At 29.0% G+C, this 26,050-nt stretch overlaps 2 protein-coding genes, 1 long non-coding RNA gene and 3 other non-coding genes across 7 annotated transcripts; 4 read left to right on the top strand and 2 right to left on the bottom strand.

Moving 5' to 3' along the window:
• Positions 1–513: 513 nt before the first annotated feature.
• On the bottom strand, positions 514–5,742 carry LOC107927605 (uricase-2 isozyme 2). Its single transcript, XM_016858718.2, has 8 exons — positions 5,338–5,742; positions 4,638–4,730; positions 3,538–3,613; positions 3,304–3,413; positions 1,896–1,987; positions 1,522–1,695; positions 1,304–1,397; positions 514–815 (listed from the first exon to the last, which is right to left on the bottom strand). Exons 1-8 carry the CDS (start codon positions 5,542–5,544, stop codon positions 732–734), a joined length of 930 nt encoding a protein of 309 aa, XP_016714207.1. The 5' UTR covers positions 5,545–5,742; the 3' UTR covers positions 514–731.
• Positions 5,743–15,011: 9,269 nt separating this feature from the next.
• Positions 15,012–15,099, top strand: LOC121216670 (small nucleolar RNA snoR114). The gene has a single exon (XR_005912850.1). It is a non-coding gene; the product is annotated as a small nucleolar RNA snoR114 (small nucleolar RNA).
• A 2,720-nt stretch (positions 15,100–17,819) lies between these two features.
• On the top strand, positions 17,820–17,890 carry TRNAG-GCC (transfer RNA glycine (anticodon GCC)). Its single transcript has one exon. It is a non-coding gene; the product is annotated as a tRNA-Gly (tRNA).
• Positions 17,891–17,900: 10 nt separating this feature from the next.
• LOC121216671 (small nucleolar RNA snoR114) lies at positions 17,901–17,988 on the top strand. Its single transcript, XR_005912851.1, has one exon. It is a non-coding gene; the product is annotated as a small nucleolar RNA snoR114 (small nucleolar RNA).
• Positions 17,989–19,941: 1,953 nt separating this feature from the next.
• On the bottom strand, positions 19,942–21,469 carry LOC107927529 (protein MAINTENANCE OF PSII UNDER HIGH LIGHT 1). 2 transcript variants are annotated; one of them, XM_016858618.2, is made up of 3 exons: positions 21,073–21,469; positions 20,505–20,639; positions 19,942–20,427 (listed from the first exon to the last, which is right to left on the bottom strand). In XM_016858618.2, exons 1-3 carry the CDS (start codon positions 21,256–21,258, stop codon positions 20,065–20,067), a joined length of 684 nt encoding a protein of 227 aa, XP_016714107.1. In that variant the 5' UTR covers positions 21,259–21,469; the 3' UTR covers positions 19,942–20,064. The 2 variants fall into 2 exon arrangements, with proteins under 2 accessions (XP_016714107.1, XP_040947579.1); XM_041091645.1 differs by having other exon boundaries at positions 21,051–21,411.
• A 2,382-nt stretch (positions 21,470–23,851) lies between these two features.
• Positions 23,852–24,544, top strand: LOC107927528 (uncharacterized). The gene is made up of 2 exons (XR_001692465.2): positions 23,852–24,035; positions 24,314–24,544. It is a non-coding gene; the product is annotated as an uncharacterized lncRNA (long non-coding RNA).
• The last annotated feature ends 1,506 nt before the right edge of the window (positions 24,545–26,050 follow it).

The following is a 26,050-nucleotide window of genomic DNA, read 5'->3' as shown; positions in this document are numbered from 1 at the left end:
AATGATGGTTATTTGTCATCTAAGGTGCATACTGCAACATTCAGTAGAAAACCAGCAGCAACAGCAGAGTGGGAGAGGGGGGATGGGATGGATTTTTATTTTATTTAATATTAATATAACTATATTTATTTAATGATAATATAAATATTAAAATAACATTTAAATTTATTATATATTTTTAAAATTTTTTATTTTGATATGTTTTTTGAATTTCTTATTATATTTTTTTGAATTTTTTAAAATTAAAATCAAATTAATTAAAATCATTTGTAAATTTTAAGGATTAATTTTTTAAAAGTATAACTAAATCAATATAATACTCAGTATTGATTAATATTTTGAGGATTAAATTTTGATGACTAAAATTATTATTGTATTGATATTTTTTTTAACTGCCACGTCACCAATTAGGCATTTGCAAAAGCTTTGTTAATTCTCCAATACTCAGTAGGCGAAAGGAAGCATACCTGTTAAATCCTTTTTGCTGCAAACCAAAAAAAATAAAGCCTTGCCTAAAACGAACAACCCAAACAAGGAACACAATTTATTAACCCAACAACTGCTAACTGTTTTGAAGTTGTTACGCATCAACATGTTGCACTAATATTACTTCTTTAACATACGTAAACCAGACTGTCCTTCTGATTATCATTATTAGATAATGAACAAAGCGTGAAGCAGAAATTTATTATACCCTTCTTCCACCATACACTACGTTTGTCTTGTACCTACTACATCTTTGACCAGAATCGGCTCAAGCTAGCTTCAATCGATCCGTGAGGTTCGTCCGTCGGAAGATATACATCATCATTGAACTGCACAAGGACATCGCATCATAGCTTCATTTTCCGTGTAAGTTTTGACAAAACCACAAAAACAAAATGATTTATGTATCTCCTACTTTTCCGTTCTCGCTAAATAAGAGGATTCCAACTATTAGAAGCAATTGCATTTTCAGGTAGAAATTAATGAACAACAAAATATAACGTCCAAATATTAAAAGAAAAATGGAAAATGTAAAAGCAGCAAGTGGACTACAGAAGTAGGTTAGGTGATTAAACAGGGCTATGAACTTGAGACTCCATTTGAACTTTCTATCCGACTTAACTCGAAAACTTCTTTATCTGCTTAGATTGCCAAATATCATTATCTGGAGATCTCTTCGATCCACTGCGTTATTTTTCATTATCAATTCCTTGTATTCTGAGTTCTACCAAACACCCCACACTCTATTCTTTCACAGCTCTTTAGGATGATCAGTTTACTTGCATTCTAATACCTATTATCTGGCAAAGAGTCGTACCTTTACAATGCTGCCGTGATCCTTGCTTGATATATTAACAGGTAAGAAATGGATATTCGGCATTTTTAGTTTAACTGATGATATGTCACCAAACCTAAAAACCATTAAAACAAAAGATGAAATCAGTTCGAGCATGTATGTGCAAGCAGGAGTTCACATGAGATGACGCATGAGAGTACACACAATATGTGCATATGTATGTGTATGTGAGAGAGAACCTGCCAAGTACAGCCTTTGCCATCTGCAAAAGAGTGCTTTGAACAGATGCACTATATACACCCCGTTCAGGAGGACCAAAGAAAGTATCAACCAAAGCCTTTTTCACATTCAAGTATTGCTCATTGAAGTAGAGCGACTTTTGAGGGATGCTAGAGACAGATTCATAAGAATACCTGCTCCACAAATCACATTTACAGTTTACTTGGGTCAATAACTTACTCTCAAACAAAACGCCTAAGACTCAAGGCAACAAGCATGTTAAAAGCTATCTTTAGGAAAAGACTTTGACTGTAGCATATACTCGATAACAAATTACCCACATATACCTTCTTAAACTTAGCATCAATATTAACAAATAGAAAAGAAATTTCACCTCCAAGAAGCTGTGACCTCTGTTGCCAGCATCCTTTCTCGTGTTTCAGGAAGTGCTGTGTATTTGTCCCTGATGAATCCTTCAAATCCCGACTGTTCATATTCAAATATTCCAAAAATCAGCAAAGAAAAAAAGATGTTTAGCTTAAGGGATAAAAATGAAAAGAATACCACTGAACCAAGTATTGGATCTTAGAGTCCTCAAATACCAAAAAAAAAAAATTGTTGCAAGATGCAGCTAATGAGATAAAAAAAGGTCAGCAACAATGATTGCTTCAATGGGTTCCACATGGAGGCCACTTAAATAAAAAAAATAACCAGTGCATCTATGTAGCAATAGAGGATAAGGGGAAGTACTGAAACCCAATTGCAGATCAGCATTCAAGGACATATTTCACCTGATGAATTAGTAGATCCCATATAAGAGAAACTGCCCACTCATGCACTATGTTTTTTCACTTTGTAATTGCTTAGCCCAAGAAACTGCACCCTGGTGCACTATTGGCACAAGCCTTATTAAGGCTACAAGGTTAAATACCAGGAGTAAAGGAGGAAACAGATAAGAAGATACAGAATATTATCATTTAATAAACACAAATTTTTTGACAAATATATACATACTATTCTTCGGTTACTCGACAAGAAGAAGAGAAATATCTTATGAAAATAATAAAGCTCAGAATAGAACTACAAGTTTCTTCCTTATCACACAAATGAGGAGCTTGTTATAAGATCTAAGTTTATCAACCTACTTCATGTTGAGAAGACATTCTATTTGCCAATTTTTTGAAAAACGCAATAAACAAATGTTATATTCAGAAGATTTCACTAAGATCCAATAAATCATTGACATGAGAAAACAAACTCTTTTTAGAAGAAAGATAGGAAGACCGGGAATGAGTTTCCTGATTCAGATGCAATAACCATTTATTGTTTGAGGGCACTTTTGCAATGTAACCAAAAAGATCCATCTGAGAATTATATAAAATCTAATTGCTTGACTACCATAATCTAAGTGAATTTTGTTCCCATTAGAGTCTGTAAGCAGATGAAGGTCTCATTATTGCTAAATACAGGTCATTAATAATGGCTACATTTGAATTTAGAGATGCTCATTTCATTTCTGCTACCATGGAACTGTGTTTCAACATTATATATTGATAATGAATGGATACTGCAATTTCTAAATAGCATTGGAGAGGAAACAGCAAGCAGCTTGTCTAGCAAAAAAAAAAAAACACTAGGAGGAAAACTATAGAAATTGCAACAATTTTATATTCCCTGGAGACAAGACCATATTAAGAAATATAATTACTTTTACAAGAAGGTGCCTTTTTTTCCTGCTCAGGTAAAGGGATATTTAAAAATACAAGAACCAACCTATCATAAAAAAAGACTGACAAATTTACCTGGGTTGTCTTCAGCAAAGACAGGCCTTCAACACCAGAAGTCAGCTGTAAAACACCAGACTTCTGTACAATCGCTTCCGTTGTATGCTTTTCAGATCCCAGTTTAAAGCCTTCAATAAATAAGATACCAAAACAAATATCAAGTGGAACTATTGATGGAAGTTGATCCCAAAAGAAATTAATCAGATATTATGCAGAACAACTGCAACCTCGCCAAAAGTTAGGAAGACTAACCATGTTCATGTGGTTGACCATTGACAGAAATGCGTTCCCATGGCTTTTCCACTATCTTTACTATTGCAGTAAAAACCTACAAAAAAGTGATAACAAACATAGGCATCAGTCAAATAGCAAGCAGTATGCGGAACTATTAATGTGATACAGCCAAGAGTTATACATAGAGCTTAATGCTTCAAAAAGAAAAAGACATAAAAGGAATCAAGAAACTTGTCAACAAGCCAAGCAAGGCTAAAATTAAGATGGTCAACTACCAAATCAAGTTTATATAAATCATATGCTCAACAAATACCAAAATATTGTGAGATAGGCACTTTTTACACTCACAAGAAACTACTCAATATCAATTTTATAATAAAAAGAAGTCACAGAGAAGCATTTAAAGATGCATAAATTTGTAGAAGTACACATGAAAAAGAGATGGAAAGTGTGACAGGAAGAAGCAGATTTAATCCAATGTCAAGCTGAAGCTCTATTTAAAATAATGAGATGGAGGTCAAGAAAGAAAGTTTCGTCAGCTCATTCATAGACATCACCGACAATTTTAAGGTAACATATAGAAGTATATTCCTACTGAAATGCTCATCATACTGTGGCTAAAAGCAAACAAATAAAGCATATACTTTATTTTAAAAAGGACTTGATGAACCCAACAATGCTTTGTATATTATTTTAGGGTACAAAAGAAAATGAATTCCAGAAGTCTCTATGCTTATAGACGTAGGAAATTTAGTAATGAAAAATTATTTTGTAATGAAGCCCAAATAAGAATACATAAAAGATTCATTCTCAAACACTTAGCCAACGATTATCACTATTCATGATAAACACTTAGCCAACGATACTGAACTCAAAAGCCAGAATGCACATCTGTTATAAATCCTCAAACCTCAAATTGCCCAAGCCACCAAATAGGATGCATTTGTAGCCTCTGTAAGAGAACTATGATACTTTGGTTTCTTCCAAATGTAGGGAATACATTACCCTACTGAAAAGCAAACTGAATTATCCTCATACTAAGAAAGAGAAGGAATCATCCAGCTCCTGACTACTTTCTTCATAAGATTAAAATAAATTTTTAAGCATCAAGAAACTACCTGTGGATAAAATGATGTGAAGTGCTTGCCAAGTAGAATAGCAAACTCCTCTGCTGAAAGTTGTTCTGAACATTCCTTTGCTTTGATATAAACCTGTATTAATTTCAACAATTACTCAGATGGCGTAGCAACAATGCTGTTATACGAAGAATTTCTCAATCAACATGACTGCAAATATTGATAAATACTTAAGAAATTATCATTTGAAGATTAATTTTTATAGGGAGATACATTACCATAATCATTCTCCCTTCCCCCCCCCACCGTCCTTTCTCCTGAAGCTGATTTCTAAACTGAATTCAAAGAGTATCTTGTATTTACAAGATTATTTATTATTTTAAAATTTTAATTTCATTCTCTCTAGGTTTTCAACCACCACAAGCCATCCATATCCACTTTTTCATATTTCCTACCAAGCATGCTAATAAAAGAAAAATACATATTTTCTTCTCATTTTTCTGTCCTAATTTTATAGTACCTTTCTAAGCAAAAGGTTAGGAACTTTGAAAAGAAACATAGTAAAGAGTGAACAGAGCGAGCATAAAAAGTATCATGAACTGAAACGATAGAGAATTACAATACTTTGAAAGGGAAATCATGCTAAAATAAGTATATAACAAATTTCCATGAACTAGTAAAATGAAAAAAAGCTTCACGATTTAGCTAATAAAAAAAAAAAAGGAAAGCAGTTTAAGCTTACAGTGTTTTTCATGGTGTCAGTAGCGACGATGTCAGAGTTGTCATCGCGGACATAAGCGGCAACGCAATTGGAAAGCAAGCTGATGTTAACATTCCATTCGACCATGAAGTGGCGGCATCCATCTTTGCTCCTCCAAACTCTGCCCACTCTCACCCTCGCCTTTCCATGCCTTTGCTCGAAATTGAATCCTTCCAACTCCTTCGCCATTGATCTGCTTCTTCTTCAACAACTGGCCTTATAGACCTATTTCAAATTTTTTATGGGCAAAAAAGCTTGCACTTTTTCTGTCTTTCCGCCTGCTCCCATGTTGCCTTTAAATCTGCAATACAAACACTAATATTTTATTCATGATTAAGTCATCCTGTTTATTGTTTTCACGTTTACCAGTTTTGGTCGCGTGTATGAATCATAGCTTGTTTAGATGCTTAAATAGATCAAAAATTTACTGGTAGGTAGTTTTTTTTAAAAGCATTATCCACCAACTTTATAAAAAAAATTTATTTTATTCCTTTATTTAATTTTTCTCTCTTTTAATCCTTAAATTTATATTTTTTGTCAAATTAACCAAAAATAAATGAAAAAAATTAAAATTTATTAACTTTAGTGACATAACATACATACAAATTGCCATATAGATGACATATCAACATTTAATTAATTTTTTTAAAATTTAAAAATTTAAAAATTCAAAAAACTTATGAAAACTATTTTTAAAATTTAAAAATTATTAAAAATTATAAATACTTAATTTAAATTATTTTAATTACATAGAGTATTTTCGTAACAACTAAATTGGTGACCCAGTTGAAAGTGACGTCAATTCAGTTAAACACTTAAATAATAATAAGTATAGATGTACAATTGATGGAAATTATAGAGTGTGCATAATAAAATAAAAATGTATAAGAATATTAAAATAAAGATTTAGTTGAGTGGTAAATTAAAGGTTTTATTGATGCAATTAACATGACATAATTTTATTGATTTTTAATAAAATACTAAATATCCTCGAATAATATAACTTTTTTAATTACAAAAGGGTATTTCCATAATTTAACAATTGAGTTGGTGACTCGTTTGAGGGTGACACCAACTCAATAAAACACTTAAATAATAGTAAGTATAGATATACAATTGATGAATGTGATAAAATGTGCATAATAAAATAAAAACATATAAAAATATCAAAACAAAGCTTTAGTTGAGTGGTAAATTAAACGTTTTATTGATGCAATCAACACGGGTCACCATATATATATTTTTATTGGTTTTTTAAATGAAAAAGATTAAAATACCCTCGAATAATATAACTTTCTTAATTATAGGAGAGTATTCCCGTAATTTAACAATTGAGTTGGTGACTCGATTGACGGTAATACCAACTCAGTAAAACACTTAAATAATAATATAGATATTAACTAATATATAAAATTATAATATAGTTAATTTTATGGATAAAATATATTATTATATATTTTAAATATATTTAATATATTGTGGTATTAATATTCAGCTTAATATGTGTACATTTTTAATCATATATATTGGTTAAATAAATTTTATCTGTTTTTATATTCTAAATATTAAATATATTTTAATAAATCAGATTATAATATAAATTTATTTTATACATAATTTAATAAGAAAAATAGTTATTTAAGTTGATATATTAACTAATTAACATAAAATTTATTATAGCTAATATATAATTAAATAAAAAATACTTAAATTAAATCAAATGAATAAATTATTTTATCTAATTAACTATTTATTTTTAAATATAAACTATTTTAATTTAATGGATAATAAAATTATAGAAATTATCTTTCCAAAATATACAAATTATATAAAAGAAATATAATTACATTACTTATCGTATACGTTATATATATATATATATATATATACATAATAGGGTTGAGAGTTTTAAGATAAGATTGGATCCACGTGCATGAATTTATTAAAATGAGAAGAAAATCTGCAGAGATTGATGCATGAATGTGACAAAGGAAAAAAATTACAACAACAAAATTGACCCATATTTCATAGTCTTACCATCATTTTCCTTTTTCAATTTTCTTACACAATAACAAAATATCTAAAATTATCCATAATCTTTTTTAATTTATAGATAAGAGGATAATGCGCCTCAACTATATCCTTCTGCATTAACAATAATACTCATATTTAATTTTAAATTACAAATTAAAAATTCAATTATAAAACAGTGATATTCTTTTTTACAATTCGAATTTAAATTATTTTTGTAATAAACAAACGCACTATCAATAAACTATAATTTGGGTGTAATTATTTACCTTCTTTTAATACATTACCATTTACATTTACACTTTTACCGATTTGATGATTATTATTTATTATTTCATCATAATTTTTTAAAATAGAAAATATGTATATTCCAATCTTCTAATGACATGCTTTTCAATATTTTAAAAATTAAGTCATTATATTAGAAATTAACTTATATAAAATCACCATATTGATATGGAATACAATCGATCTGTGTATCATATTTGTATGCATATCTGCCGCTAAGAGTAAGAGTTTCACGAGTTTGACGGGTAATGTTAGTCATTAAAATGGTAAATTTTTAATTTAAGTTCTTATAATTTATAAAATTTTAATTTAGTAATGGTAAAATTGTATTTTGCTCTATCAAAATAATAAAAATTTGATTACCCTTTAAAAATTATAAAAATATAGGCTATTAAAATAATAAAATTATATTTTTTTACTATCATAAAATATACAATTTAATTCCAACTCTCCCAAAAAAAATTTCTAACTCTACCACTAGTTATATACATAATTCTGGAATAACTTTTTTTTTTAATTAGTCTACTTTAAAAGAGTAGTGCTACATATGCAATTATATCATTCTTTTTTGTAAATGTATTTTTTTGTTTACTTTTTCTTCAAATTCTGCTCACAGTTTTGATGGTTAACTATGGGCACATAATAGATTTAATTTTATAAAATAAAGTTATTGGTTGATATCACCTTCAACTGGGTCATTAATTTGATTAAGAAATTATGGAAATGTCTTTTCATAATTAAAAATATATATTATTCAAAAATATTTTAGTCATTAAAAAAATTATATTATTTGAGGGTATTTTAGTCTTTTTATTTTAATAAAAACTAATTAAAATATACATGTGATGAGATTTGAACATGCACTAATTAAAATTACTTAAACCTTAAATTTACCACTTAACTAAAGTTTCATTTTAATGTATTTTATACATTTTTGTTTTAACATGCACAAATTATCATTTCTATCAATTGTATATCTGTACTTACTATTTATTAAGTCCCTCACAGAGTTAATGTCACTCTCAATCGCGTCACCTGTAGCAACCCGGTTTTTAACGGTGTCGTAACATTCAGTTACAGACTAGATTAACTGAGTTGAGTTAGTAAATAATTCAAAATAAAATAATTACAAATCAGAGAGGTCAAGTAATAAAGTGTTATTGAATTAAATCAATTAATAAAAATAGTATAAAGACTAAATTTATAAAAAAAATACTAATAAAATTTAAATTCAAGAAAATGGAGAAAGAACTAGTTAGAAATTAAACTAGAATAAATAGAAGGGTCGACCCTCGTAAAATGAAAAATTGTTTATTTAGGCCTTTTTAAAAATTTTAAAATTTAAATTAGTAAAGGTAAAATTACACTTTGGCCTCCTAAAAATGATAAAAAAAATTGATTTAATCCGATAAAATTTTATTTAATCATTTAAAAATTATAAATATATAGACTATTAAAAATTAAAACTTAATTTTGACCACTAAAAATTTTCTGACTTGGCCTCTATTATTAACATTAATTAATAATTTCATGTTAATTGATTAATATAGATTAAGTAAACTTAAACACTTTCCTAATCCTTTTATATATATTTGTGTAAATAGTGAAAAGAAAAAGAAAGGCATTTCTCTTCTCCACATTCGGCTAGGATGAACAAAACTAGAGAAAGGAATTTTTTCTCTCAATTTCTCACCATTGTCGAATCTTCATTAAACAAATTGTAAGTTGTTTCTTTTAAATTTTCAATAGAATTTTGGTTATAGATGTTAGATGTTGAGGACCCATTAATTCAATTTGATAAATTAGTGAAATTAAGTGTAAACTTCCATTCATGCATTTATAATGTTAAGTTGGGTAATGGAAAAACATGTTAAATTTATGGAAAAAAAAGTATCAAACTAAGTTTAAATCCTTTCATTAATTGTGAATTATTAGGGATGAAATTGTAAAAGATAAAAATTTTGAGGTTGGTAATAAATAATGATTTTAGGAGGTCCATGTACTATATTTATTAAGCCGGATTTATATTTGATCGGGTAAAATTGTCAAAAACAAGTGTTTTCGATATTAGGGTATGTAGGAACTAAATATAATAAAATGCATCCATGTGTATAATGTTTTTTTTTTGTATTTAAATTGTGTGATTAATGGATTTTCTATATCTGAATTTATTGTACGTAGATAAAGACGACATCGGGACGTTGAAAAGCAAAGGGAAAGGCAAAGTTGTTGATGAATGGTTAATCTAATTTGTGCTCTCATAATTCGAGTTTGTCACATATCTAAATATTTGCTTGATTTGTTAAGTGATCAGAAATAGTAAACAATCAACATTATTATGTTTGAAAGGTACGTATATACCTGACTAAGTGATTTGTGGTTGTTGGTATGTGATTTGAATACATAAATGCTTGTTTGATGATATATGGACATTTATAATGAAATTTTCACTGTTAACATTATCAAATAGAGTTATGGGTATAGTTGACATATCATAGGGTCAATTTGATAGGTGGGAGTTTCAGTGCTTTACACGTGTTATATCAGCCCCTTGTGCATGTTACATTTAGCGCTATATGCGTGTTATATTTAGCACCTTGTGCGTGTTATATTCAGTGTTTTATGCATGTTATATTGGTGTGATTGGTGGGATCAGTATTTTATTTATGACTAACACTTTGATGTGTAATTGGTGTGTTGGTGGTTTGATTTGTATATTCGTCATCTAATTCGAGTCAGTTAATAAGGGCCAAATAATGAATTGAATGCGATATGTGATAAGATACTCAAATTTGATAATAAGGATTAATAAGTGATATTATTATTTGTGTATACATGTGTGACTAAAAATGAGAAATAAATGTTGAATGATACATGGTTTGATTCCGATGAAATAGATGCAAATATAATAAGGGTGCATCAGAAATTATATTGTGTAAACAGGTATCTATTTGTAATAAATAAAATTGATAAATAATGAATTATTGATTTAATGATATATACTTATCAATGATATTGATATTGATATTGAATGATTTGTGATTTATATGTTTATGTTTGATATTTAGCGGCTTATAGGATTTTAGTTATGTTATATTTGAATTCGAATTATGTTAGCATTATTGAGTTTACTTTACTCAGCGTACAATTATTTTTGTTTCCGTGTGCCAGTTTGGGGTAAAAGTTAGAGTATATTCAAGGTCGTCAAGCATTCAACTCGAAAGCTCAACTCGGAAATAAACTTGTTTTCATTTTGTACGTACATATGTGTTTTGGGTCATATGACATGTACTTAAGTTGATTTTGGTTAGTTGTTAAGCTAATGTTTTGATACCTTTAGTTTTATGACCTCTAATGTTTTGGTCAATGAATTTCATCTATTGATTTGGAGTTAAATATACATGTTTTTAGGCGTTTGATTGCATAACTAGTTTAGTTATGTCTTGATGAAATGGATTTTAAGTTTTGGTTGGCGATTGAATGTGTTTATGTATGTTATATGGATGATTTTGCATTGATGCTAGGTGTGAGTATGTTTTAGGTACAAATTGGCATGATTTGAATCGTAAAAAATGTGCATTTAGGGTCATTTTTCCTTTGAGTCTCGAGACAACAAGAACATGTCTCGAGACCATTGGAATAAAATTTATCATATTGTACATTGGATTGCTTGATGTCTCCAGACTTGCCATGTTAGTCTCGAGATAATCTCAACGAGATTTGAGACAAAGTGGTCTTTGTCTCAAGGCAAAGATACATAGAAGCTAAATAAATCTTGCCTTTCTCCAGGTCTTAAGACAAGAACCCCTTGTCTCGAGACATCCAAACATTGAAGCAAAAATAAGAAAACATTGGAGGCTAGTATCGAGACCTAGTCCTAAGACATAAGAGACCTTGCCTCGAGACACATATATTAATGTCTCATGACAAGTTAACATTGAAGATAAAATTCCTAAAATAAACAAGTGAGTTTGGATTAGGGTCCTAAATTCAATTTTATCTTAGCATGACCTTGTAATTAGATGAAATAAGATCTTAAACCATTATGCTGCTAAGTGTGGATGATTTTATTAAACGTTTTATTTGTCAAGCTATTGATAAGTGTGAATTAAACCTGGTGTTATTATGTTGAAATAGCATGTGTTGCTCCAACAACGTAATGTGATGTCACATCCTTGGATCCGACAACCGAGTTGGGTGTGGGGTGTCACATCACCAACTTGGTCAGGAAATTATGGAAATGTCCTTTTGTAATTAAAAAAATTATATTATTCGAGGGTATTTTAGTCTTTTCATTTTAACAAAAAACCAATTAAATTATGAATATGGTGGATTTGAACCCATGTCAGTTGGAGTACTAAAACCTTAAATGTAACACCCATATACCTGACTCGACCGTCAGGTCAAGTTATTGGAATGTTCTATTTGTTGCTAGAGCAACAAACAGTCAGATTCAATATATTTTAAACATTTACCCTAATCAGAATTAGGTCTATATGTATTTCTATATACCTCGTAATGATTTTCGAGCTCTATCTGGCTTATAATAGTTTTCTGAATAGTCTAGAGTCAAATAGGGACTAAATTGTAAAATTTACAAAAATTTTTGATTAGAAAATAATTTCATCTTGCTACCAGGGTTAAAGTATCAATAACCCTATCTGGTATCGATACCATTTTGAGCTTCTATGTTTAGAAAAAATTGAACAAAGATAAAAAAAATATCTATACCATTAACAAAGTATCTATACCTTAGTCAAAATATCGGTACTATTTTACAATTCAATATTTTAAAAAATTAAGGGAAAATTTACCTGAGCAATCCACACAATTTTAACCAATCTAGCCCCTGATCAAAACTCGCAATTTAACTAGTCCAGATTACAATTCAAACATATAAACTCAACTACAATTCCAATAATCTCATAATTCATCAAAACCAGTTAATTATGATGAAGTTTATAAAACTAGCAAAAATTAATATTAAAGTTTTTCAATTTATTACTTTCATCATTTGTATATCGATACTACTATTATTTAAGTGTTTTACTGAGTTGGTGTCACCCTCAACCGAGTTGGTAAAACTTTTAATTTACCACTTAACTAAAACTTTATTTTGATAGTTTTATAAATTTTTTTATTTTATTATGCACACTTTATTAACTTCATCGGTTGTATTTTTATCTATACTTACTATTATTTAAATTTTTTATTGAGTTGGTATCACCTTCAACCGAGTCACTAAGTCAATTCTTAAATTATGAAAATATCCTCCCGTAATTAAAATAAGTTAATGTTATTCGAGGGTACTGTAGTATTTTTCATTTTAAAAAATCAATAAAAATATGCTTTTGGTGGGATTCAAACCCATGTCGATTGCATTAATAAAACCTTTAATTTACTATCCAACTAAAACTTTATTTGCTGATTAAGCATTAGCTCAATTGGCATGAGTATTGATGCATTGTTGCCAATGTAGGAGAACGTGAGTTTGAGTGCACTGAAGCGCATTATCTTCCTATTTATGGGTTGAGGAAGGGCAATGGGTAGTTCTAGACATTTTGTCAAAAAGAGCAGATATGATTAAAACTTATAATGAGAATGTTAAAAAATAAATAAAGTTTTATTTTGATATTTTCATACATTTTTATTTTGTTATGCACACTCTATTACCTCTATCAGTTATATATATATTAATAATGTATTTGATTGAGTTGGTGTCACAGTTAACTCGACACCGTCTCAAAATTGATGACGATACCATAATAAACAATTTAATCTATTTTTCATTTTAATAGCGTACATATTTTAGTGTTATTATTAATTAATTTCAAACCATAAATTTTATTGTTTATTGTATATTATTTTTAAACACACATTTGTGTTTTAAATCTGTGGTTTCCCCACACATACGCGTGTGATAGGATTTCTAGTATCAATAATATTGTCAATTGAGTTAGTGTTACAAGCCCACTTGGCACTAACTCACAATTGATGACAATACCATAATAAATAATTGTACTGTATTCAGTATTATTTATCAAATGTATTTATGTATTTAAATGTTGTTTTACCCATAATTAAATCTTTTTTTTATTTTAATAGCGTACATATTAATGTGTTAGTATGATTAATTAATTTCAAACTATACATTTTATTATTTGTTATATATTATTTTTAGACACATATTTATATTCTAAGGTTTCTAGTAATTTTTATATTTCACAATTTTAATGTAATATTTTTTAATATATTTATATCATATTTTAAATAATTTTATAATTTACTCAAAAGAGACATTTTGCCATGTAATACGAGGGGAAGGATAGACTAGTCTCGAGTCAAAATGATATATATATATATATATTTGTTTTCTAATTATTTTTATAAAGAATATTTTCTTTAGATAACTACTTATATTTATTTTCGTTTTTTTTTCTCATGCATATTTACTTTATAATACTTTACCATAAATATTTGGTATCACTTCAAATCTGTTTTTTTTTTATATTTAATTTTCTTTTTACTGATTGAGTCTAAACAGTATTATTCTCAATGTATAAAGACGTGAGTTTGAGTATACTAAAACACATTATTTATCTATTTATAAATTATGAATGAATTATGAATAATTTTAAACATTTTATCAAAAAAATAAATATAATCAAAACCTACAATAAAATTATTAAAAAATATTATTCTTTGTTTTTAAGCTCATTTAAGAAAAAAGAAATGTCTTTATAGTCTACATTTCTTCAAATCCTACCCATAGTTTTGACAGTTAACTAGCGGCAAGCACGTGATTTAAGTTAGAAAAAAGAATAAATTTTATCATGTTGCTATTTTTTATGCTAAATATTATAAATTTGTATAACTCTTTCATAAGTTAATAATTTATTTTATACATAACAAACAATAGAGTACAATTAACAATTTCATACCTTAATCGTGAATACTTAAAACCGAATTAAATTATATTTTTATAAGATAATGAAAAATATTATTTTTTAAAATATTTATGAAAAAAATTCAATTTTTAAGAATAATATTCAAAATTTATAAAAAAAAGAAACTCATTTTATTTAAATAAATTTAAAATTAAAAACAAAAAAAACAATATAAAAATATCTAACCTATCCAAATCGAATTATAATCTAACATTTCTAAAAAATCTTTCCTCATTTACCCATCTACAACATTGAATTTTATTTTAATAAACACAACCTATTATTAATATTTCTCCGCATCGATAACAAGAACCAGTTGTCTAGTGGTATGATAGCACCCTGCCACGGTACGGACCCGAGTTCGATTCCCGGCTGGTGTAACCTTCAATGAAGCTGTGACGATAGCTGCGCTCAAGCGAAGATTGGGTTCTTCGCAATCGTCTGATTCCAAGACGATATCAACGGCGCTTCTGAGCTTCTTGTTTTTTATTTACATAGCAAATCCATGGACCAACTCAAGCAAATCCGTTGCCGAGCCCTAACAAGAACACCCATTTTTTTTTTTACTGAACTTTGATGTTCTTGTATAAATAAACTTGGTGACATGGACCATGTACTCAAAGTGTTCGATCAAATTCCGAAGCGAAAACTGTCTTCCTTGGGAACACAATGACCAAAGATTACTGTAGGATAGATTGTCCAAAAAATGGGCTTTCAATGTGTTAAAACTGACTGTTAAGCCTGATATTTACACCTTTCCAAAATATGGCATTTTTTTTTACTGAACTTTGATGTTCTTGTATAAATAAACTTGGTGACATGGACCATGTACTCAAAGTGTTCGATCAAATTCCGAAGCGAAAACTGTCTTCCTTGGGAACACAATGACCAAAGATTACTGTAGGATAGATTGTCCAAAAAATGGGCTTTCAATGTGTTAAAACTGACTGTTAAGCCTGATATTTACACCTTTCCAAAATATGGCATTTCAATGTCCAAAAAATACACTCATTTTATATTTCCATTTAATTTTTTCTCTCTTTTAAGCTTTAAACGTCAAATCATCCCATTGTCAGGAGAGGAATTAACTTACGTAGTGTAAAATTTAGAATAGTTTTACATAATTCTGTAATTATTTATATGATTAATATTTAATAATGTAACCATTGAATATATCAATATAATTGCACTTATGAATATAAATTTTCGAATCGATTTGATATCTCTATCATAATGATATAAAATACTCTATATATTACTATATATTCAACGGTTAGAAATTATTTTACATACCGTCTAAGGAGAAATTATTAGATAAATCCATTCTCATATGTAGCACATTGTACCTTCACATAGACAATTTTTTTACATTTTCAATCTTCCCTTTTTCAGCCAAGCTCTTTCTCAGTTTGTGCTTCAATCATTGTCTGGTTTTTGTTAGTTGTTAATTTACAGAAAATGGAACAAAATCAAATATCTAAAAGTTTGGGATTGTGTTATGTGGTTCTACTTTTTCTAATTTCAAGTTTTGCAAATTATATAAATAATGAACAAAAACCCAGATGATGATTGAAGCAAGAAGCAGGAAGGAATGAGATGAAAGCCTTTGTAAATTCAAGTTTTGTGGTCTATATCAAAATCCAGACTGTAATTGATTTTGAAGCACAAAACCAGACTTTGATTGAAGCAAGAAGCTTGGGTAAAAAATACAAAGCTTCGGTGAGATTAAAGCCTTCTTTACTATCATTGTATCACAAAATCGTATCGAGTATGGAATCGAACAACACAAACTAAATCACAAAAAAAAAACGATGTAATTACTTTCAATAGGAAAGGAAATTCTCTCTATAAAAACAAATAAATATGGTAATTCTTATAAAATAAAATTCATTCTAAGTAAATAAATTTCATTATTTTTTGACAAAATAACTATCAATCTAATAGTATGAAGTGTCCTTTTTTAAGTCAACTGATGCTCTCTATTTATAAGGAAGGCTACAAGAATCTTGGTTGAATAGGACTTTAATAAATAATAAAATTTAAATAGAAAAGTAGGGAGGGGCAGCGCACCCTTAATAATATTATTGGGGTTATTGTCTTTACACAAGAATTAAGTTGAATTTTTTATGTATTGAGTCCAATTAATGTAATATTTTTAATATTTTAATTATTTTTAATATATTTATGTCATATTTTAATTAAATTTATAATTTACTTAAAAAGACATTTTGCCATGTAATTGGAGGGGAAGGATAGACTTGTCTCAAGTCAAAATGATAAATATATATATATTTGTATCTAATTATTTTTATAATTAAAAATTAAAGATTATTTTTTTTGGATAACTACTTATATTTATTTTTGTATATTTTAATAGGTTTTTTTTCTCATGCATATGGCAATTTTATTAGGACTTAATTCACAAGTAGTCACTTCAAATATATTTTTTTATATTTATTTTTTTTATTGGTGAAGTCTTGAAGGTTGCGGAATGATGTGAGTTTGAGCATATTGAAACGTATTATCTATCTATTTATAAATTGTATATGAACTATGAATAATTTTAAACATTTTATAAGAGAACAACTTATATAATCAAAACCCACAATAAAATTATTAAAAAAAATTATTCTTTCTTCTCATTTAAAAAAGAAGAAGAAAAAAACAGAAATGTCTTTCTGGCCTACATTTCTTCAAATTCTGCCCACAGTTTTGACAGTTAACTAGCGGCAAGCACGTGATTTAAGTTAGAAAAAAGAATACTTTTTTATCATGTTGTTATTTTTTATTCAAAATATTATAAATTTGTATAACTCTTTCATAATTTAATAATTTATTTTATACATAACAAACAATAGAGTAGTAAGTAACAATTTCATACCTTAATGGTGATTACTTAAAATCGAATTGGATTATATTTTTATAAAATAATAAAAACTGGTTACTTTTTAAAATATGAATGAAAATGTTTTTAAATTTTTAAAAATAATATTCAAAAGTTATAAAACAAAACTCATTTTATTTAAATAAATTTAAAATTTAAAATAAAAAATGAATATAAAAAATATTGAACTGAACCAAATCGAATTATAATCTAACATTTCTCAAAAAAAAATTCATTTACCTAATCATCTGTAATATTGAATTTTATTTTAATAAACGCAACCTATAGTTAATTGTTCTCCCCTTTCTCAACAAGCAGCAGTGGTCTAGCGGTAGAATAGTACCCTGCCACGGTACAGACCCGGGTTCGATTCCCGGCTGGTGCAACCTTGGTAGGAGCTGTGATGACACTTGCGCTCAAGCGGAGCTTGGGTTCTTCGCGATTGCCAGATTTCAAGACGATATCGACGGCGCTTCTGAGCTTCTTAGTTTTTTTTCTGAACTTTGATGTTTAGTAGTCTCATGCACAACAAATCCATGGACCAACTCAAGCAAATCCGCTGCCAAGCCCTAACAAGAACACCCATTTTTTTCACTCAACTTTGATGTTTAGTGGTCTCTTGTATAAACTAACTTGGTGACATGGACCATGTACTCAAAGTGTTCGATCAAATTCCGACCGAAAACCGTCTTCCTTGGGAACACAATGACCAAAGATTACTGTAGGATACAACACTCGTTTTAGATTTCCATTTAACCTTTTGTCTCTTCTAAGTTTTACACTTGTATTATTTGTCAAATTATCTCATTATTAGGAGAGGAATCGACTTACACAGTGTAAAACCTAAAGTAGTTTTACACACTTCTTTAATTATTTATATGACTAATATTTAATGATTCAACCGTTGAATATATCAATATAATTGCACTTATCATGTATAAAATTTTTCGAATCGATCTGATATCTCTATCATATCAATATAAAATACTTTATATATTCAACAATTGAAATTATTTTACATACCATTCAGGGAGAAATTATTATCTTTTTGTGATAAAATTTGTTCTCTTAACGTGATCCTATTTTATCTCATGATATCTATTTTATCTCCCGATATAAAAAAGTAAATTACTAACACATAGTAATTAAATCGTTTGTCTTATCAGAAATGACTCGTAACCATGTTGAGAAATCGGTTAAGAAAATTATTTTATAGTTACAACGGAAGTTAAAAAAATTTCAAAATCAAGCCCTCTTATGATATTTATGGTAATAAACCCCAATCAAAACAATACATGTAATTTGTGCAAGATGAATTTAGTTGATCCTGACTTTGTACTGAAAGACCTTCTTTGCTATCATTGTATCACAAATCGTGTCGAGTGTGGAATCGAACAACACGAACTAAATCACAGAAAAAAAAATGATCTAATTACTTTTAATAGGAAAGTAAATTTTCTCTATAAAAACCAATAAATATCGTAATTCCCAGAAAATAGAATTTATTCTAAGTAAATAAATCTCACTATTTTTTAACAAAATAACTATCAATCTAATAGTATGAAGTGTCTTTTTAAGTCAACTGGTGCTCTCTATTTATAGGAAGAACTACAAGAATCCTAGTTGAATACGAGCTTAACAAATAATACTATTTAAATAGAAAATACACTCCACTCTAACTAAAGTTGGGAGGGGCAGCGCACCCTTAATAATATTACTAGGGTTATTGTTATCACACAAAGATTAAGTTGAGCGTTTTATGTATTGAGTTCAATTATATATTTTTCTTAAACTTTAGACCCAACACTTTATTATTTAAACAAACCTAATATTTGTTTTCAATATGTCAAAATAAATATTATTTATTCAATTAATTTCATTGATTAAATTAATTTTACATTTTTACAAACATGTCTATAAACATATAAATGAATATGTTCAGAAGCAATATTCATGAATTAGATATAGATGTAAAGGTAAACAAGTATAAATTTGTATAATTATATTATAAATAAAATAATCACACAAACAATATTAATATCATTAGTTATATAGTTATTAAACAATAAACAAATTCTAGACTAGTTTTAAATGATTTATTAAAGGAACATTAAATGAACATAAACAATATTATTCATAAACATAAATGAACTGAAAAGGTTTAACTAGTGTTTGATTCGTTTAATAAACTAGTCTCAAAATTTTGTTCATATTTATTTATTTAGCTTGATAAATGAATAAAAACCGACTTGTTCATTATGATCATACACTCTGTTAATCTACATCCCTATATTAGCTTGATAAATGATAAAAGCCCAATTGTTCATGAATTGTTGATCATACACCCTGTTAATCTACATCCCTATATTCAAGGATCATATCTTACCATCTGTAACCGAAAATATATCAAACAGCTGCAGCGATGCAAGACTAATGTAGTAAGAATGATATCATATTCCAGTATAAATATTGTAGCTATTCAATATATATATATAGTAATACAGGAGCTACAAAAGAAATAAAATTTGAACATTACAACAGATTGATACCAAAATTTTCCTATGAAGTACTGCTTAGACTAGAAGATTCAGGTGGAAGTTCAGATTGAACCTGAATGTCTGAAACTTCGGGAGCCGAGCTTTCTGTTAACTCTGAGGAGGGCGTTTCAGTCACACTCGGTGCCACAGCCTGGATAATTTCCGGTGGCTTAAACTTGTTTATGTAGTAACTAAGTGTTGGTCCAGTATATTCGGCCGTCTTTACCGGAGGTGAGTTCCTGCCAACCTGAAGGACTATAGATGAAGCTGCAGCAACAAAGATAAGGGCGAATCCGGCAGCAACTGCAGCTGTATTCTCAGTTCCGTCCGCTGAAGAACCAGCAGTTCCCGAGCTTATCGCACTTTCGGCTACGTAAACTGCAGGCTATAGGAAAGGAAAAAAACACTCTTTGCTTACAACATAAGTTATGCAGGTAATTGAAAGATCTAGAGACTACCAACCTCTATTGAATAAATGTTGGTCTGCCCCGCAGTGTCCTTTTCGACATAGCCGGTCCAGCCCTTTCGGCGAGGCGGAAATGTCCCAACCACTTTTGTCTTATCCCCGGCTAACCATTCCACACTCACCTTCCCAACCTGTTCAAATCTAAATATTTAAGTACCTATTTTACTACTATATCAATTGCCTAATTATATCAAACTATACTTGCTTTGTAATTTATGCAAGACAGATGAATAACTTAAAGAGGTAGAGCTAAACTTAGGAAACATTGACAAGCACTAAGAGAATTGAAGTGACATCTTCTTTTTCCTACAAAGGAGGTCTCCATTTGAGGATGGGAGAAGAGGTTACAACTACAAATACTCATCTCTTAAGGGTAATTACATTAATCAAAAGGGACTAAACTCCCAAAAGAAAAGAAATATTAAACCACAAGAAGTATTGGCACAAACCAGAATATGCACATACATGTATATAAACTAAAAAGTCTTTGAACTCAAAGAAAATAAAGAGCAAATAAACACATTCACGCAACAGAAGATTACTGGAAAAAAGAGATGTTGAAACCTCTTTATCGGGTGCACATTCCTCTTCATTACAGTCATCGGATTCATCAGAAGATGCTCTAACAGTGAAGAAATGGAATTGCCTGGTCTTGTTGTTAATTTTGGAACATTTCTTCAAAAACAACAAGTTTGGGGAAGTGAAGGCACAGCTGTTCGTTGATATCATTGCCTGGGATGCAAATGCCATGTTGGGGTTGGAGGAAACTGAGCAAAGAGATTTGGGGGGGGCTGTTTTAATGGAGTTTGTGGTGGTGTCTGGTGATGAGTATTTTGTGGTGAGATTTTGAGGATTCGGCTGTCCATAAACTGTTGCGTATGGTGTGGTTGTATGTCGCACGGATCTGCTCCCCAAAAATATCTCTTAACTTTGTACAATAGCCTTGTTAATATTTGGGCTTTTCTCACCGTAAAATTGGCTTGGGCCTATTATATTTGTATATACCATACACCATTTTTACTGTGAAGTTCTAAAGTAAATAAGTATTACACAAAATTTTCTCTATTATATTTTGTATTACACCTTAATTCTTTTGTTGAAAAAATTGCATAAATTAGTGATCGTACATTAAATTAGTAAGAAAAACAATCCATCCGTTAAGATTTATAATTTATGTATAAAGTATAATAATAAATTTAGCACTCAATTTTTACACATTTATTCAATTTGACCCCTACTCTTTTATTTGAAGTAAATTAATTTTTTTTGAAACTAATAATGCTAAAGGATAAAAAAGACTTTAGTAATGTCGAAACCACTTTTAAATTTAGAAAAAATGGTGATCGACTTTGAAAATAAAGATGGGAGTCGCCACCGATCTTTTATTAAGGTGTGATCGGTTCACCATTAAAAATAAATTTTAAGTCTGCGAGATTTGAGAATATAGGTCCGGGAGTCGGTTACGCACGAGGAAGGGTTAGCACCCTCGTAACGCCCAAAATTGGTACTGAATCGATTGTTTAATGTCTTAGTATCGAATTTTTGAAAAGATTTTAAAATACGATCCCTTGAAAAGAAAATTTGAGTAAAATGAATTGGACGATGAGATTCACTTATTTCAAATAAATAAATCGTCACACTCAGTAAGTTAGAGTGCAACATTTTAATTCCTCAAAATTAAATTTATCTCTTGACTTTTAAAACCTATGCATTTTGAGAATGATTTCCGATTATCTGGGTCAAATAAGAAAATCAAAACCCAGTAAGTTAGGGTTCGATTTCACCAAATTCCTAAATATCGAATATTGCCTTTATTTCCATTTGTTAGAAAAATCCTCGTCTCAAGAAAACAATACGTCATATCCAATGCGTTAGGACACCACGTATCGAATTCTCGAGAATGAGCTATTTATTTATGTTTTGATTAAAAAATATATTCGATTTCTTAGATCCCGAGGAAGATTGGAATCCAGTAAGTTAGGACATAATCTTTTCGACAATCCCAAATACCGAATATTGCGTTATTTTTGGAAACTTTTGTACGAAATAACTTTGTCATTTGTAATCTTTTGAATAAAGAAAACGATTGAATAATAATGTACCACGCGAAATGATAATTCGGAAACTAAAATGTACACTAATGAGCGACAAAGAATCAATAAATACAAATAAGCAATACAATACACATAAGAGCAATAATCTTACATCACATATTACAAATACTAACATTAAAAGCAAATGAATTATAAAGAATATCAAGCAAATCAATACAAATAAAGTATAATAAGTTTTAAAATAAAATAAAAATAAAAATAAAAAAACATGCAAGGGAGAAGATTCAAAATTATCAATGTACGATAAATTATATGTATAAAATTTCATCATAATAATGTATATATACGAGTTTGCAATAGATTTAAAGGAAAATAAAAAGAAATACTATGTAAAAAATGTAATAACAAAACGAATTTAAAGCAAATACATAAGAAAAATATATAATATACCAAATAATATACATACATAATAATATATGAAAAGGTTGAAACAAGTGAAATATATGAAGTAGGGTTTTAAAAGAAAATAATTATATATATAGGAATAAGTAAAAATATATAATAATATATACAAAAGTTGAAATAAACAAAATAAATTAAAATAGGGTCCTAGAAAAAAATAAATTATATATATGTATAGATAAATAAAATGATATAATAATGTATTATATACTCGTGTATGTTTAAATAAAATGAATTAATATAAATGGTATATAGATATAAAATAGTATTGTATAAAAATGTTAAAACCTAAAATAATATTACATAATAACATAAAATAATTTATATAAGTAAATAATGGCAATTAAATATGCAAACTAATATAATAGCAATATCAATAATAATACCAGAAATAATAGCGGTGATAATAATAATAAATTAATAATAATAGATTAATAATAATGTTACTGAATAGTAAAAAAAACAAAAGGGACTAAACTGTAGACAAAACAAAATTAACTGGCCACAAATGTAATTTAAAAGAAACGGAGGGTCAAAATGCAATTCGCGAATTACGGGGGGAGCCAAATGGGAAATATCCCGCTTCCCCAAAACGCAGTGCAGTGACATAGACCAAAACGTGACAATATCAAAATGCAGGGTAAAAATAAAAAAAATAAAAGGACCGATTTAAAAAATTCTGCAAGAGAAGAAGGACCTTTAGCACAAATCTCCCTCCCCATGCCAGAACACGCGGATCTCACCGCATCCGGGTCGGGTCATCGGGTCAATGGTATGTACGGCACCGTTTTGGGAGCCACTAAGTCTAGCCCCAAACAGTGCCGTTTGGAATATCTAAAACCATCATTCTAAACCATAAATTAGAAAAACTAAGTCATTTTTCTTTTTCTTTTCAAAACAACCAGCAACCCTAAGCCCCGATTCCTTCTGCGCCGCATCAAAAATCGAAAGCCCGCTCATCCATTCAACTCCGATCCGAGTGGAGGAGGGATTCGGCGACACCAAACCCAGGTAAGGGTTCCTCCTTTTCTTTTCTGTTTTTCGTATCAAAGAAAGAAAGAAAAATAAAAAAAGGGTGCAGTAGAAAGATGCAAAAAATGGTAAATCACCTTTTTTTCTTTGTATTCAATCTCTGTGTATATAAAAAACTTTACAGATTCTGTTTGGTGGCTTTATATAGTCGAAAAGAAAATCAAAAAGAAAACCGAAATCGCAAATTTCCCTTTTTTACAACTGCTATTTTTTTGTTTTCTTGTGGTCTTGCGTTGCTCGTTTTGTGTTTGTTGCAGGCGTACGGTGCTGATGTAGCGGTGTGCGTGGCAGATGCAGAGGGTACGGAGGCGCACGTGAGGGGAGTGGCTCAAAGGCGCGGTTCGTGCGAGGGCAAAGCCTGGTTGCGACGCTGGGGTTTCTGAGTGCTGCTTGGTGTTGGGCCGTCGGGCTAGGGTTAGCCAATGGGCTTGATTTTGTAATTTGGGTTGCTAATTGGACTTTGAATTTATATTTGGACTTTATTTTTATTTATGCAGACCCGGGCCAAAATTGGGCCTTACAAGTAACAAACTAGAAAAATCAATTAAACCCTTTTAAAATTTAAAAAATACTTAAAAATCATAAAAATTATAAACAAAATTTATAAAAAAGAAGTTATAATTTTTTTAATATTATAATTTTTTTTAAATAACAATACCGATCCATTAAAATTTAATGGTTATAGGATTTTTAAGAAATTTGACCATACTCTTTTATTGGGTCAGTATTGTTGTTTTTGAATAAAAATGTATAATTATAAAAAATTTATAACTTTTTTTTATAAATTTTGTTTATAATTTTTATGATTTTTAATAATTTTTAAATTTTAAAATGGCTTAATTATTTTTTAATCTTTTTACTAAGGCCTTTTTGACATTTTAGTTTTATTAGTTTCAAAAATATAAATTTTATTTCCAATAAAAGAGTAAGGGGTCAAATTGAATATAAGTGTAAAGTTTAAGGATTAATTTTTTTTATAATACTTTATATATAAACACCAAAACAAACATTTAACAATACAATTTCAACGGAGCGATTGTTTTGCTTACTCATCTAATGTACAGGACTAATTTGCCCATTTTTTTAGTATAAGGGTGAAAATGCAATCTGGGATATAGTAAAAAGAGTTTTGTGGTACTTTTATTGATCATTGGCTACTGTTTTGCTCACTCATCTAATGTACAGAGACTAATTTGTTCATTTTTTTAGTAAAATGTCTAAAATGCAATCTTAGATATAGTAAAAAGAGTTTTGTGGTACTTTTACCGATCCTTGGCTACATCGGGTTAAATATTTAAATATCATACTTATTTATATTATTTATTAAGTGTTACTAAATTGGTGTCACCCTCAACCGAGTCACTTAGTTAAGAAAATTACGAAAATGTTCTTCTATAATTAAAATGAGTTATATTATTCTAAGGTATTTTAGTTTGTTTTGGTAGCTTGGTTGCAATTTAGTGGCTTGACCACATGTATTCAATCTGGCAGTTTCAACTGCAAAATTCTCGTGGCACTATCCATAGTTATCTATTGGTGTGATTTGGCTGAACGAGTTATGGGGAAACTCTACTTTGGTGTGTAGCTGAGTTGGGTAGGATGTTTTCTGATAAACTTGCATTCTGATTGGCTTTAAAAAAATACCGCATCTGTATAAACACACATCCTTTGCGTAGCTCTATTCCATTTTGCTCTGTTCAGTTTTGCTCTACTCTGTTCTGCTCTATCCTGTTCTGGTGGGTTATATTGTTCTGTTATATTAGCATGATGACAACCTCTGTGATACTCTGGTCTGTTCCGTTTTGGTTTTATACTCGCTATTAAGTTCTTTTGTGTTACTCTAATTTATATACTATGTTTTATTAATTGTAATTGATGTTGGTTATACATTGGACTTTATATCTCATCTTTTGGTTTTATCTTTGTGTGTTTAGGTAAGTCTTTGACTTAGGATCAGACAGCGTGTGGGAGTTCGAATTATTTTGCAATAATGT

This window comes from Gossypium hirsutum, chromosome D04 (assembly GCF_007990345.1).
Source record: "Gossypium hirsutum isolate 1008001.06 chromosome D04, Gossypium_hirsutum_v2.1, whole genome shotgun sequence".
Classification (NCBI taxonomy): domain Eukaryota; kingdom Viridiplantae; phylum Streptophyta; class Magnoliopsida; order Malvales; family Malvaceae; genus Gossypium; species Gossypium hirsutum.
This window is presented reverse-complemented; position numbering and strand designations above follow the sequence as displayed.